Genomic DNA, 16,066 nt, shown 5'->3' on the forward strand with positions numbered 1-16,066 from the left:
GGAGGAGTAAGGGGCTTATGGACAGGAAACCAGGAAAGTGAATAACATTTGAAATGTAAATAAAGAAATATATCCAATAAAAAAAAATCTAATTAAAAAAAAAAAAGATTATTCTCACCCACAAAGAGTAGATTGTTGTAATTTTCCATCATCACATCTCTATACAATGTCTTCTGGGAATAGTTGAGACATTCCCATTCCTCCATTGAGAACTCCACAGCCACATCCCTGAATGTTAGCAGACACTGTAATAGAAAATGACCAATTTACCATGTGCTGTTGGACAAAAATGTTTTCCCAGTTAAGAAAGACATAAAGAATAAGATATAATTTGTGATATGGATGAGTCATGGCAAATATTCAAGGAAAAAATTTTTCTAGAAGTGCAATAGAGATTTGTCAGAAGTTAAGCATTGCTGCTATTCCATAGATTATATATATATATATATTCACGTGTCTGCTCTTTATGCCTCTGCTGATGTTCTCTAAGACTGAGCAACAGAGGATTTACCACCATTGCAATATTGAAAATTTTGTTTGCAGTCTGGACACTATAATGTCTTTTAAAGTCCTCTAATAAGAAATTTGTTTGCTGGCACCATCATGGCAGTACACAGTGGAATTTGAGTCCAAGTTCTATGAGATCAAATGCTCTCTTCTTATCTCAACATGCAGGAAGAATACCAAGCACATATGCATAGAGTCAGTAAAATGTACCAATATGCATAAAATTGAATTTTAATTTTAATCAAAGATGCAGTTAATTTTTTATGTCTGTGAAACAAGATAATAGTCTCATAATCAGCAAACTTTAAAAACATATACTGCACACATTTAAGGTCTAGGTACAGGAATAAATCTTGATGAATTAAACAAAATCCAATACCACAGCACAGATGATCAAATAATGACAAGTAACACTATGCTTCAAAATTCTACAATGTCAATCTTGCTCAAATTTGGACATTAGATCAATCTTTTCTGCAGTTTTGTCTGACCTGACTCTCCTAACATTCTCAGTTGACATCCTAAGGCCGAGGCACAATGCTGCAAATGTTCTAGGAAAAAAGAGGCAAAAACATGAAATGCAGAATTCTAACTACACTCTTTCATAAATTCAAGTCTTCTATACATTGCTCAGTGATGCCACTGTCCATGTTTGTGCAGATCCACATTCATAAGCTTGATTCTGAAAACCTGATCATTCATGAAATGTAATTTATGTAGCACAAGGGACCTTTCTTCTTCACTAATATAAAAGACACATGTCTATTTGATATTAAAGTTGGACAAAAATATATCTTTTGAGTGTCATTTACAATAGAATTGCATGTCTTAGGTCTAAAGAAATTTATGTCCTCATAGTATAATATTGAGGGAAAATATAATGGGACAAGGCTACACTATAGTAATTTTGATTATCAGACACAAAAGTGAAGATAAGTCATAGAAAACAAACCCTTTAGTTAGCATTACTAGATGTAGATAACAAAGTTTTTAATGGGCTCAATAAGATATACAATTTTCAAAGAAATGTGGACATGAGACTGACCTTGGACACATTTACCAGAGAAGCAGTCATTCTTCTTGTTGCTCTTCATTAAATTTCTGTCTCAGGAATAAAGACTAGAATTTGTGACAAAATTTCATATAAAGGTGTCAAAAATACAAAGCCACTATTAATAAAACTCTTTATGGACAATGCCAAACCATATTAAGAAGACCTACCCAGCCCCCAAACCAAAATGGTAGCAGGGTTCTTACCAACATTCTTACAGACAGGAGAACATGAAATGATATATTTAGTGTAGCAAAGAAAATCGCTACATCTGGGGCATTTTTCTACCTTCATCAGGTATGAGGCACAAATACAGAATACATGATTACCTCCTGCAAAATATTACTACTCAAGGTTATTACTGTGAAGTCACAGGAACTGGAGTCATAGAAAAATGGCTAGTGTGTATCAAATTTGACACCTAGCATAAAATGAAGTTTCATTAGTCATCACACTAGAATATAATATCTGACCTTTTGACCACATTTCAATTCATTCTACCTGACAGATATTGGACATCTATTTTCCCTGTGTGTCCTGTTGACTTGGAGTACAGAATATACTTTATCTACCAAATATGATTTTACTTAAAATGATAAATTGTCACCAGATTAGTTACAGCCATCTTCATCATCATCTAAGAATATTTTACATTGTTCCTGAGGCAAGATAAATTTTATAGTTTACTGCTCTGTTTCAACGTAGACCTGCTTTCTAAGTTTCATACAAATGTTTGTGTGAGAATATTGATGACTTGAAATACACGTGAATTCATTTATAGGTAAAATACTATAATTCAGTCCAAATATGTTAGTGAATGGAATATCCTCACGATGAATGTTCTAAGCCAGTGTACCTCCATATTTCTATGCTGTGACCTTTTAATGTAGTTAATCGTACTCTTAAGTGGATGTAGTGGATGACCAATTTAGAAATTGATACAGGAGTATGGTGAGAAGTACTCAGACTACTCGTTGACTCTCACAAATGATTTGGACGCACTAATGTAGCATTAAATTGCTCAAAGGGCTCTGTAGGCTGCTGGGCAAGAAAACCCAGATGCTGACCCCTTGTGTTGCAGTACCACCCTGTCAGGCAAGGTATGCCCATTAGTGTAATATTGCCAAGACTACTTTGTACATAACAGAAGCCCTTCTGGTTTGAACTGAGGTCTGCCCACAAATGAAATACATAGATGGCACTCAACACTGGCCAAAAGTCAGTGACTGTAAATATCAAAGCTCCCTAAAGAGAATCTATCCTGACATATACCTACATTTTTGAAATGTTGCAAATGCCTTTCAGTGGTTCTGATTACCCAATAGCCTGGTGCTGCTTTCAGCCTAGGTGCCAACAACTTTGTTTGAAACAGGATATTTTCATTTCAGAGACTGCTGTGTGCAACGGCAGAAATTGAGGTGGTGCGTGGACTCTGAAAGCTGGAGGAAGTGGAGTTGAGTTATTAAAAATGATACTGTCATATGTAATGGCAGTTAGAATTATGAATACATGACATCCTGTCTACCCACATAAAACCTGCCTTAAGGCATATATAAAATACAAAAGGGATGACTGAGATAAGAATTTGGACAAAGAGGGAAAGGATAGAAAATGATGAAGGTATCCATGCAAGCTCTCTTAGGAGCTCAAAGTGGAAAGGCCACTCCTACAAGTGGTAGAACAGGGGAGTTAGGAAGCATGGATGAAATTAAACTCCAGGAGCTGAGGAGCTTTGTAATAGCCATAACAGCAAAGAAAACAGAAAAAGCAAATACTGTACTGGAATAATCCTCTGTAAAAATATTCTAACAACCATGATGAGTTAAAAAATCAAGTCACTTCCTAGTTAATGTGATTGAAAATTCACTCACAACAGGAAGATGTACACAACAGATCTTTGAGAGTCAGGATAAAATATAATGCTGTAATGATTTTACAGTGTAAGAGATTTGTGGCAAGCATCAGGATGGTAAGAAAAAGTTAGCATAGAAATGCCTACATTTTCAAGGGAAATAATCAGGACATTTTACATGGCATATGTCTCCATGACTTTTACTTGTGACATACAAGCTGAGTAATGTTTTCCAACCTAGCAGCAACACATCAAAATTTCCTACTCCTGTGATGCTGTGTTTTAATATCAGAAATATTAAATATGGGAATGAATATACTCTCTGACTTAATTCTGTGCATGTCCTTAATTGGAAAGGTATGTTTTCCATTTCATGGAGTGAACAAGAGGTCATTTTGGCTAGGGGTGAATAACCTATTGCTTTATATGCATCCACTACGAAGTCCAGGGATTCTACACAAAATTCCAGAAGCGACATTCCCTCAAATACTCAGCTACTTCTGAACAGAAATCTTTTTACACTTATGAAATTTCCATTCAAAGGACAAGATCTGCTTCAAATACCCATATAGTAGTGTTCAGTCACTGGGTCTACTGATTGGTAGGAGGTCATAGCAGTCTACTCTAGGATAATTTGCCAGACAAATGCTTCCAGAACTCCCACATCTATCTCGCTGTTCTCACATCTAAGTGCTGTAACAATGTGCATCTATTTTCCAGTTGTCTTCTATTCTTTAATACCAGCTGAGGCTTGGCAAATACAATAGTCATAAATGTTTTCCCACAGGTTGAAGTGGGGAGGGCATAGAATAATATATTTTAAAGCCCTGAGAGAATATAATTGTCAACTCTCATGGTACATTCAGAAAAGGTGACTGGTAAAATCGACAGTTTAAGAAGTATATTTGAATGTAGTCAAAAATTAAGATCAGCCCAAACAAATATATGCCAAGAAAAAAAATCACAGCCCAGTTGCCAGGATTGACACAAAGAGGTTGTCTCTAAATCAAATGGGAATGGAATACAAGCTTATTTAAATGTCAAGAAAGTAAGACCCTTTCAGCACCTTAATCAATGTAAGATACCAAATATGTGGAGTCAAAAGAAACATGACCATGTCAATAGATCCTTGAAAGGCTTGTGGCTAAGTATCACATTTGCTTGATATAAAAACGTTGAAGAATGGAGAGCAAGAGGCATATACCTCAGCACAATGAACACAAATCGGACAGAAACCTGAACCTAAGAATGCAAAAGGAGAGCTGGAATCACTTCCCTCTAATCAGAACAACTCAATACACTTCATTAGGAGGTATACAATTCAAGTACAGAGAAAATTTTAAATGAGGCAATCTGGGAAAATGTAAGAAAAGCAAGGATGCCGCTTAGGTAAGAAATAGAATTCTGCAAATTAAAGGTATAAATATCCATGAGAAGACTCACATCTGACATTCTTCTTAATAAGTTATACAACCAACTTAAGTTGACTCCCAGAAGTCTTCACAACATACTTACAACCATTCAAACTCTGCGTGCTGCTTCAGCTCCTTGTCCTCAACCTACCAGAAAAGGAGACCCACATTTGGCACTTGAACAGGGACTGGTGGAATGTGAGAAATTTGGAGTATCTTCCACCAAAGAAGCAGCACTTTCTCCTGACCACTCTGCTATGGACCAATCACACCTCCCCTTTTTTTTTAAATCTTTCTTTTTAAATTTGCTTTACTTTCAGTTTGTGCCTTCAAAGACCAGATACAGCTTGAGGAAAAACTGACACCTTTGGATTCTGGTGACTCCCTGACATTGTGTAACTGTCCTCTTCTTTCTTTCTGACCCAACAGCCAGACTGAGTGTAGTCAATAAATTTTTAGACTCTCATAAAACACCTGGTTTACCTAACAACAATTGAAAACTCCCCAGGACTGCTGCTAGTCTCTTAAACCTGCTGGAAGGCTCCTGCTTGACAGGGTCTTCTCAATAACTGAGCAGCAGCAGAATGGTCTCATGATCATTGAACACCAATGGTGGCATTTTCTCTCTTTTCCACGGGGAATTCCAAATTAGTTCCCTTAGGGCCTGACTTGAATCAAGAGGATGTAAAATCTCCCAGCAGAAGGGCCTGGAATTCTGGGATGAGGCGCTTCAATTCACACCATGGAACTGTGGGTATGTATTTCCAACCTAGAAGTCTTGACCCTTATTGAGTACCTGGTTTGCAATGGGAAAGTCCAAGAAGGCTATCTTTTGCCACTCCCCTTCCTCCCCATAATAGCTGACATTCAGCAGTATATAATAAGACATCCTAAGCCTCAAGATGGCCTATTAGAGGAAGAAGGTCATGGAGATAAAGGGGAAGAATCAAATGAGTAGAAAGACCCTGAGGACTGTCCAGGGTCTGACTTGCCCACTTTATAAAAAAACAACTGATGTAATCAACGTTACTTCCTAAAACATAATCTGCCTTCTCCCTTAATCACTTCTTCCATGTAAGAGTTTGCATTGGCTACAGAAGACAAAGAACCACAAATCAGGACCAAGGCTCCTAAAGACACTCAGATAAACCCTCCACCATACTCAGCACCACTACTTAACAGCACCAATTCCCTGGTCATAAGCATCTCTGTAATCTCAGAGAGGACAGGAACAATTTTCCCCACATGCTCAGCGTCAATGTCCCAGGCATCCAGAATCTCCACCCATATGGACCTTTGTGGTTATGTTACATGTGTCCAGACAATATCTGGTGATTTGGTATCCCCCTGCCAGCAGCAGGCTTAAAAGAATTATGACAAGCCATTCATAAAAATGTAATTCATGCCCTTTGGACCAATTCTATTTTGCAGAGTTTCAATACCAACTTTTAACTCCCCAAAGTTAAAGAGATAGATGCTGATTTAAACTCCCTGGTCTTCTGTATGTACAGTGGGAAACCCTGTTTAGAGATGAATGTCAGATGCAGGGTAGGAAAAATGAATTGCCTAATGAACAATTAGGACTACAAAAAGGGCACCCTGTCCCCTTCCACATTAAATTAATAAATTGGAATTATGGCTGTTTGGCCAAAGTAACTTCCCCACAGAGATTTAGCAGGCCTTACTCCGCGCTGGCTGCTTTGAACAGGTTCACTTATGTGCACTCCAGACCTGAGACCATTTAACTCCCTTGTCCATAGAGAGGCCTCTTCACTAACCTTCGTAAAACAAAAACCAACTGAAACTTTCCTGCACTATATACTAAGGGTACAGAAAAATACAGACCCTGCAGGAAAAGTGAAGTACTTAAAAAAAATCTTATCTGGGAAGAAATGAACCTGGGGCATAGGCATGCCAGGGAATAGAAAATGAACATTACAATAATAGGATCATGGCTACGCATGACACTGGGATTGCATCATACCAGGTCTCGTTTGTGACACAAGTCTTTGTAGCCACAACATGGTCAAATTAAACATGTTTTAAATATCGAGACACCAGACAGTGGATGGGAGATTCACCCCCCAAAAATAACACAGCTGCCCTTAAGCTTCTTGAATCCATGTGTCCCAGCTACATGAAAGGCTTATATTGGAAAAAGAACTGCAAGTCGAAAAAGAATAAAGAAGGCAAATCCCTGCCACCTTAAACTCCTTACATGGCAACACTCAATCCCAGCAGCAAGATGGAAAAACCAGCAACATTGGGTCACTAACATATTAGAGAAAAATAACCCTCAACGTTCAATAAAAATTGATGATAAAAGTTTTAAATGTCTAATAGACAAACACAGGGGCAGAAAAGACTATCCTAAGATGAGACAAGGTTCCTGATGGGAGTAGCTGATCTCTCCTGAGCATTTTTTGCCCGAGATTTTTATAAATGGGAAGGCACAGACAGTACGAAAGGGACCATTAGACCCCCATTGGCTAATGTAACAACAATTTTGCTGGGTATTTGAAGATTTAACTGTGGCCTTTGCCAGAGGAGAATAGGGAGAATGCCTCCAAATAAGAGGCAGTACCAAAAATATTACTATCAAAAGAACCTTCAATTCTAACGGCTGCTGTTAAATACTTTACTCCTCACTTGGAATGGATCAGGAATTGTTTCATCTGGGTTGAACAATAGTCTTGAAACAGGGAAAAATTATGAAGTTTAAAATAATCAGTTAAACACCAATTAGATATGGGAACATTTGTCCCTCTAGAAGCCCATGGAATACACTAACTGCTAACCTGCCTTCCCTGATTTATTTCCATCCAAACAGAATATAAGAGAATTTGATTAGTTCTTTTTAAAAATTTAAATATCTTGCTTTTGGGCTCTTTGATGTTACCTTCTCCCCCAAAAAATTACTGCCATTTTGTCCTATTGACGGTGTCTTTTGCCTTACAGAAGCTCTTCAATTTTATGAGGTTCCATTTGTCTATTGTTAATATTAAAGCATAAGCCATTGGTGTTCTAATTTGGATCCCATGTGCTACAGTCCAAATCAGGCAGGCCAAGCTAGCCCATTGGTGTTATAATGACAAGATTATTTTATGGGTAACAGAAGGTTTTCCGGTGGAGGCTGAGGCTAGCTGCACAGAAAGGAAGAACAAAATTGTGGCCTATACTAGGAACCTGGCCCAAAGTCAACAATAAGGAAGGTCACAGGCCTTAGAAGGGAATCCGTTAGTGACATTTGCTACATGCTCAAATGTCTCGGTTCTCACTCATATCCTAGTGATGCTTTCAGTCTGGGTCAAACAAGTTTTATTTTCAATGGGTAACAGTCATTTCAGAGAATCAAAACTAATCAAAAAACTGAGAAGAGCTGACTGCTTACAGTACAGCCTATAACTGGAAATCCAAAATTACTACATGTGATATGATTCTCAATGAAATTTTCTAGAATCATTAATTAAAGAGAAACTGGCAAAACCAATTTCATGTCCTCTTTGTACTATCACTTGAGACCCAACCCTTTGCTCAATCCCTCTAACATACCTGAATCCTTGGCTACTGCCTTCCCTCTTCACCATTCAGGGCTCTTAGTTCTGATTCACAGGTAAGCAGATCTGGCTGAGATCTGCATATGGGAGAAGAGTCTTCAGAAAGTACAAGGAACTTTCCATGGAACAAAAAAGAAAGATGCTCACACTTGCCAAAAGGATAAACATGAGGGAAAGAGAAAATACTATGACAAATATCTCTTTTTCTCCAAGGATTTACTTTACTCTATGAGAGGTTTGATTCATTTACAGAGAGCTCACACACATGCACAGTTGTTTTCCTAAGAACTCTGATGAAGAGCTAGGGAGACTGCAAAAAGACTATTTTGACACAGAGTCCAGACTGTAGCACTTCTCCAAAAGGTTTCTGAAAAATCCTCTGACTGTAGGTTCTAAGAATTTCCACTCCTCCAAAGAAATCCACAGTCACAGAACTCAATGTAAACAAATCATGAAATAGGAGCAGCAGCAGTTTGGCCACATGTGCATGGGCAGAGTGCTTTTCTTGAACCAAATACATTTTCTGACACAAGTGAGCAATCATAATTAGTCAAAACTGCTTTCTAATTTTGTTTTAACATATGCTGGGTATTCTAGCTATAAAAATAGCTAGAAATCATCCTTTCATAGCATTAATACTGGGGTGGCCAAGAACTTGTTAGGACTTGAAAAAACTCAGAATAAACGGCTTACTCTGGTGCCCATTAATGTATCTGATAGGTTATTTTTCCTCCAGTGAAATGAGCCAATTCAAGTCAGATTAGCACTTGTTAAAGGCAGGTTTATTAGGAAGCTGGTCTTGGCCAGGTTCACTGGGCCAAAGGATTGAGGCCAGGGAAGTGCCCAATGGGAGGGGTTAGGGGAGGAGAAAGTAAGGGAAGGGACACAAAGAGAAAAGATGAGAAGAAGGAGGAGGAGGGGGAGCAGCAGGAGAAGGAGGAGGAGGCAGAGGGAGGGAGGGAGGGAGGGAGGGAGAGAGAGAGAGAGAGAGAGAGAGAGAGAGAGAGAGCATGAATGCACTAGAAAGAGAACAAAATCTCTGCATTATACAGGGAAGAGTCTCTGGGGGAAGGGCAGCCCAGCTCAAGGGCTAAAAAATTCAGGGCTAGAGGTTGGGGGGAGGGTTGCCAGGTAAGGAATTGAAGGATGCTGGGAGAATCTGGAAGTCAGGTCTGCTTTGATATGTAAAATATTCACCTCAGTCCACTTTCCTGGGGTCCTAAACCAAATAAAATCAGAGGGGACATCTCTGGCCAGGTGCTTGGTTCCTACTTTCTCTCTCAATTCCCCACTTCCCTTCTCCTTTCTCCCACTCCCACCCCCAACCCCTTTCTATTCATGGCAATATTCTCTCTGGACCCTTCCTTTCTGATCCAATCAAATCTACACTGGTTCCTAAGATTACTAATAGCTACAAGGCTGAGGATCCCTATTTCCCAGGCCCAAGGCCACTCTCTTCAATAGTCAAATGGTGGATCAAGGAAGTAAGAATGGATGGAATTTGAGCTTTGTAATTGCTGTAGCCAAGAAAACCCTGTGTGCAAACTACACATACTGCAAATGACCTACGAGGCAATGTTGGAAACTATAAGGTACATGAAATAAATCATAAAAACTCCAGTTCATAGGATCTTATACTTCACAACAATGATAGATATCCACAACAGAATTGTGAGAGAGGCGTCCATCCTTAAAGCAGTTGTTGAAAACATACCACTTCTCTTCCACTCCTTTACCCAAACCTCAGCTTCTCTGACACAGGAGGTTCCAGAGCCCCTGGACTGCAGTTCCTGCCTCTGGACTGCTGCTGGCTCTTGCCTGGGGCTAATTAGGGAATGCTTAGCTTCCTCACGTAGTAAAGGGAATAGTGGATTTTCCTGTCACTCTGGCCTGGATCTTTGGAGCAGCACTCCTAAACCTGCCCATTACAGTCATGTTTCAGAAATGTAGTAGTTCTAAACTCTTTCAGGCCAGGAGATTCACTTCCTTAGTCACTTTCACAGAGTCTGTCCAGCTACTTTCTTTTCCCCTTCACCCTCTTGGTGCTGATAATATATTCCTGTCCCCACGAGTCCTTCCCACTCAGAATCAGGCAACCTGTCATAGAGTTCCAGGCTCTGTACAACCTCCCCATAAAATCGAACTGACATTTTGAAATATAGAGAATTTCTTCTGAATATTCATAAATGAGAAACCAAAAAGAACTTTAAAAATTATGAGAGAAGGATCAAACCAAAGGGTGATTTCAAAATATATTAAAATTATACCAGGGCAAAACATCGACAGCTGACAGGAAGAGAGATATGAGCAGGTATCAATGGGAAAGTAATACAGACTTAGTTTAATACTATGCAGAGATATTAAACAAATCTTATCAAAATCCTGCTGGAATTACTTTAGGAAATTAACCATAAAAGAAAACACAACTTAAAGGAAATGCCAAATGATTCAAAACTCAAAAATCGGGAAAAACTAATAGGCATCAATTGTTCTGACTAAACATTATATTGAAATTATGACAATGAAAATACTTAACATTGGTAAGAAGATATGATCAGTGATGTCAATAGGAGAGGGACAGCATACCTCATATACAAACCAATTAAATTTCATTTGCCTCTATGCATTATTTCTTACAGAGAGAGTACTCTACCACCTACAGTGGAAATATTCTGATATTAGTCTCAGGGCAATTGCCTAGAGACATAGGGAATGAAATAGAATCTGGCAAAACCAACTCCATGTTCTTTTTCCTCTGTCAATTGAGTGTCTCCATCCCCAAGTCTTCTTCAATCCCTCTAACATACCTGGATCCTTTGCTACAGTTTCCTCTCTTCATCATCCAGGGCTCTTAGTTCAGATACACAGGTGACCGAGGCTGTCTGAAGAGTGTGATCTCTGCATATGGGGAAGAGTCTTCAGAAAGCACCCAGAACTTTTCATAGAAGGAAAATACATGACACATCCAAATGGGTAAATATGAGGGAGAGAGAAAATATCACAAATAAAAATGCCTCTTTTCCAGTAAGGATTTGACTATTACCTGTGAGATGTGAGACTCACTCACACACAGCTAAAACACATGCAGAGTCATTCTCCCAGGAACCCTGAGAAGGAGCTGAGGGGACTGCAAGAAAACTTCTGTCACCCACAGAAACCAGACTGCTGCACTTGTCCAAAGGGGGATCTCTACAGAAAGCCCTGCCAGCAGTGTCTAGACATTCCCACTCCTACAAGAAGTCTGCAGTCATGGCTCTGAATAGTAACAAACCCTGAAACAAAACAACTGTTTGACCACATGTGTATGGGCAGAGTGCTTTTTTTCAACCAAGGATAATGGTGAGTGACCATAATTATTCAAAAGATGCTTCCTTAAACTTTATTTTATTCTACAGTGGCTTTTATACTTATATAATAGTGTGGTCTGATACACTCACATAGAATACTGGATTTGCTTGGAGCTAAGGTATAGCACAAGTACTCAGCCTACAAAGACACATTTCTGAATGTTTTACTTACATCCTAAGCTTCATAACTCAAATTAAAAATTGATAGCCACTAAAAGTCTGCCTATAAATGTTCATGTTTATACCAATAACTGTTGCACTCGATAAAGTACATTTTGTGGTCCAATGAAATCTGTAGTTTCCTGATATAATTATTATATACAAAGGTTTCTCTATGGATGCCTCTTGGCCGGGGTCAAAGGCATTCTCTTGAATAAGCAATTAGTAAAAGAAGAAAATTGGAAAGCATGAATGAATAAACATCCCAGGAGCTTTGGAATTGCTACACAACAAACAGCATATAATACAACTTCTCTACCAGATGTTTTACGAGTTATTTTATGACTGAATATTCCCGAACTGTAGGATAAATGGGGGAAAAAATCACGATAAATTTCAGTTCATAGGATCTCAACTTCCCGACAAAGGTAAGATATCCCCAGCAGAATTGTGAGAGCGGCGTGCTTAAGAGCAACTGAGGAAAACACACCCCTGCTCCGCTCCCGCCCATTTCCCAGCACCGCAGCTCTGACCTGGGAGGTTCCAGGGCCGCAGGGTTGCGGTTCCCGCTGCTGCACTCTCCAGGACCGCATCCAGGAAACCAGATTTGAGTAGAGTTTCTCGGGATCAGAGAGAACTAAGACGCCTAGTTGGGGATTAGGAACCACTCACGGAGCAAGAGGAATGGTGGGATTTCCTGTCACTCTCACCTGGATGTTTGGAATATCTCTCCTAGACCCGCCTACCACAGCCTGGTTCCGGTCATGTGGTTCCTCTAAACACTTTAAACCGGAAGCTTTCTCTTCCTTAAATGTTTTTGTACAACCTAGCCAGGTTTTTACTTTTTGCTGCCACTCCTTACGGTATCCCCACCCCTCCCCAGGGAATCAGGTCCTCACAACTCAATCTCAGGCATGCTGCCCTAGACCTGCTCTGCAGGGCTCCACCAAGCAAGCTTGCTGCCAGCTAGGCCAGAACAGAATCTGGTAGGATGCCTCACCCTGATGTGTGATAGTGAGGGTTTGTCTGTTTGTTTGTTTTGGTTTTGTGGAGGGGGGGTTTGCTCTCTTTTCTCTTTTATTTTATTGGATATTTCTTTATTTACATTTCAAATGTTATTCCTTTTCCCTTTCCTGTCCATAAGCCCCCTATCTCCTTCCCCTCCCCTTCTTCTATAAGGATGTTTCCTTCCCCACTCACCTCCCCCCTTTCTGCCCCCTCCCCCAACACACACATACACACATTCCCATACACAGGAGGTCCAACATTGGCAGGACCAAGGGCTTCTCCTTCCATTGGTGCCCAAAAAGGCCGTCCTCTGTTATGTATGCAGTTGCAGTCAATCTCTGGGTAGTGGTTTAGTCCCTGGAAGCTCTGGTTGGTTGGCATGGTTGTTCTGATAGGGTTGCAAGCCCCTTCAGCTCTTTCAATTCTTTCTCTAATTCCTCCAATGGGGGTCCTGTCTCAGTTCAGTGGTTTACTGCTCGCATCCGCCTCTGTAATTGACATGCTCTGGCTGTGTCTCTCAGGAGATATCTATATCTGGTTCCTGTCAGCACGCACTTCTTAGCCTCATCAATTTTATCTAGTTTTGGTGGAGATGTGTGTGTGTGTGTGTGTATGTATATATGGGCCAAATGTGAGGCAGGCCCTCTTAATTTCATTCTCTGGTCTAAACTTTGCCTCCATATCCCCTCCTATGGATATTTTTGTTCCCCCTTTTAAGAAAGAGTGAAGAATCTGTATTTTGGTCTTCCTTCTTCTTGAGCTTCATGTGCTCTGTGGATTTCATCTTGGGCAATTCAAGCTTTTGGGCTAATACCCACTTATCAGTGAGTGCATACCATATGTGTTTTTCTATGATTGGATTACCTCACTTAGGATGATATTTTCTAGTTCATTCCATTTGCCGATGAATTTCATGAAGTCATTGTTTTTGATAGCGGAGTAGCATTCCATTGTGTAGATGTACCACATTTTCTGTATCCATTTCTCTGTTAAAGGGCATCTGGGTTCTTTCCAGCTTCTGGCTATTATAAATAACATTGCAATAAACACAGTGGAGCATGTGTCTTTGTTGTATGTTGGAGCATCTTTTGGATATATGCCCAGCAGAGGTATAGCTGGGTCCTCAGGTAACACAATGTCCAATTTTCTGAGGAACCTCCAGACTGATTTCCACAGTGGTTGTACCAGTTTGCAATCCCACCAAAAATGAAGGAGTGTCCTCTTTCTCCACATCCTTACCAGCATCTGCTGTCACCTGTGTTTTTTATCTTAGTAATTCTGACTGGTATGAGGTGGAATCTCAGGGTTGTTTTGATTTGCATTTCCCTGGTGACTAATGATGTTGAACATTCCTCAGCTGAGAATTCTATGGTTACTTGTGTAACCCTCTTTTTAATAGAGTTATGTGGCTCTCTGGAGTCTAACTTCTTAAGTTCTTTGCAAATATTGGATATTAGCCCGCTATCAGATGTAGGATTGGTAAAGATCTTTTCCCAATCGGTTAGTTGCCCTTTTATCCTAATGACAGTGTCCTTTGCCTTACAAAAGCTTTTTAATTTTATGAAGACCCATTTGTCGATTCTTAATCTTAGAGCATAAGCCATGAGTGTTTTGTTAAGGAAATTGTCCCCAGTGCTCATGTGTTTGAGACTCTTCCCTACTTTTTCTTCTATTACTTTGAGTGCATCTAGTTTGATGTGAAAGCCCTTGATCCTCTTGGACTTAAACTTGGTACAGGGCAATAAGAATGGATCGATTTGCATTCTTCTACATGCTGACCTCCAGTTGAACCTCACCATTTGTTGAAAATGCTATCTTTTTTCCAATGGATAGTTTTAGCTCCTTTGTTAAAGATCAAATGACCCTAGATGTGTGGGTTCATATCTGGGTCTTCAATTTTATTCCACTGATCTATCTGCCTGTCTCTGTACCAATACCATACAGTTTTTATCACTATTGCTCTGAAATACTGCTTGAGATCAGAGATGATGATTCCCCCAGAAGTTGTTTTATTGTTGAGTATAGTTTTCCCTATCCGGGGTATTTTGTTATTCCAAATGAATTTGCAAGTTGCTCTTTCCATCTCTATGAAGAAATGAGTTGGAATTTTGAGGGGGAATGCATTGAATCTGTAGATTGCTTTTGGCAAAATGGCCATTTTTACTATATTAATCATGCCAATCCATGAGCATGGTAGGTCTTTCCATCGTCTAAGATCTTCTTCAATTTCTTTCTTCAGAGATTTAAAGTTCCTATCATAGAGATCACTCACTTCTTTGGTTAAAGTTACATTGAGGTATTTTATATTATTTGGGACTATTGTGAAGGGTGTCATTTCCCTAATTTCTTTCTCAGCTTGTTTATCCTTTGAATAGAGGAAGGCTACTGAGTTGTTTGAGTTAATTTTATACCTAGCCACTTTGCTGAAGTTGTTTATCAGGCTTAGTAGTTCTCTTGTGGAACTTTGGGGGTCACTTAAGTATACTATCATATCTGCAAGTAGTGATATTTTGACTTCTTTACTTCCAATTTTTTATCCCTTTGACCTCCTTTCATTGCTGATTACTCTGACTAGAACTTGAAATACTGTATTGAATAAGTAGGGCAAGAATGGACAGCCTTGTCTAGTCCCTGATTTTAGTGAGATTCCTTCAAGTTTCTCTCCATTTAGTTTGATATAAGCTACTGATTTGCTATTACTATGTTTAGGTATGGGCCTTGAATTCCTGTTCTTTCCAGGATTTTTATTATGAAGGGGTGTTGAATTTTGTCAATTGCTTTCTCTGCCTCTAACAAAATCATCGTGTGACTTTTATCTTTCAGTTTATTTATATAGTGGATTATATTAATGAATTTCTGAATATTGAATCATCCCTAAATTCCTGGGATGAAGCCTACTTGTTCATGATGGATGATTGTTTTGATGTGTTATTGGATTCCATTTGCAAGAAGTTTAATAGAATATTTTTTGTCAATATTCATAAGGGAAATTGGTCTGAAGTTCTCTATCTTTGTTGGATCTTTATGTGATTTAGGTATGAGAGTAATTGTGGCTTCATAGAAGGAATTTGGTAGTACTCCGTCTGTTTCTATGTTATGTAATAGTTTGCACATTAGTGGTATGAGGTCTTCTATGAATGTCTGATAAAATTCTGCAATAAACCAATCTGGTC

General features: G+C 39.3%; 1 protein-coding gene across 18 annotated transcripts in view; it reads right to left on the bottom strand.

Moving 5' to 3' along the window:
* Positions 1 to 12,639, bottom strand: part of Zfp945l1 (zinc finger protein 945 like 1) — a 39,088-nt gene extending 26,449 nt beyond the window's left edge. For 4 of the 18 annotated variants that reach the window (XR_015649541.1, XM_087605921.1, XM_087605897.1 and 1 more), the window contains exons 1-4: positions 12,419 to 12,574; positions 11,187 to 11,277; positions 1,553 to 1,608; positions 119 to 245 (exon numbers count right to left, since the gene is read on the bottom strand). Coding sequence is in view for 16 of the 18 variants with exons in the window: in XM_087605921.1 (XP_087462047.1) it covers positions 119 to 245; positions 1,553 to 1,582 (157 nt within the window). In the remaining 2 variants the exon portion in view is untranslated. Of the gene's footprint in view, positions 1 to 118; positions 246 to 1,552; positions 1,627 to 2,834; positions 2,998 to 4,925; positions 4,970 to 8,374; positions 8,457 to 11,186; positions 11,315 to 12,418; positions 12,575 to 12,595 lie in introns of those variants that run through there. The other 14 variants (XR_015649535.1, XM_087605917.1, XM_087605895.1 and 11 more) reach the window with 8 other exon arrangements.
* Between the last annotated feature and the right edge of the window lie 3,427 nt (positions 12,640 to 16,066).

Source organism: Rattus norvegicus, chromosome 1, assembly GCF_021556685.1.
Source record: "Rattus norvegicus strain SHRSP/BbbUtx chromosome 1, alternate assembly SHRSP_T2T, whole genome shotgun sequence".
NCBI classification, from domain to species: Eukaryota; Metazoa; Chordata; class Mammalia; order Rodentia; family Muridae; genus Rattus; species Rattus norvegicus.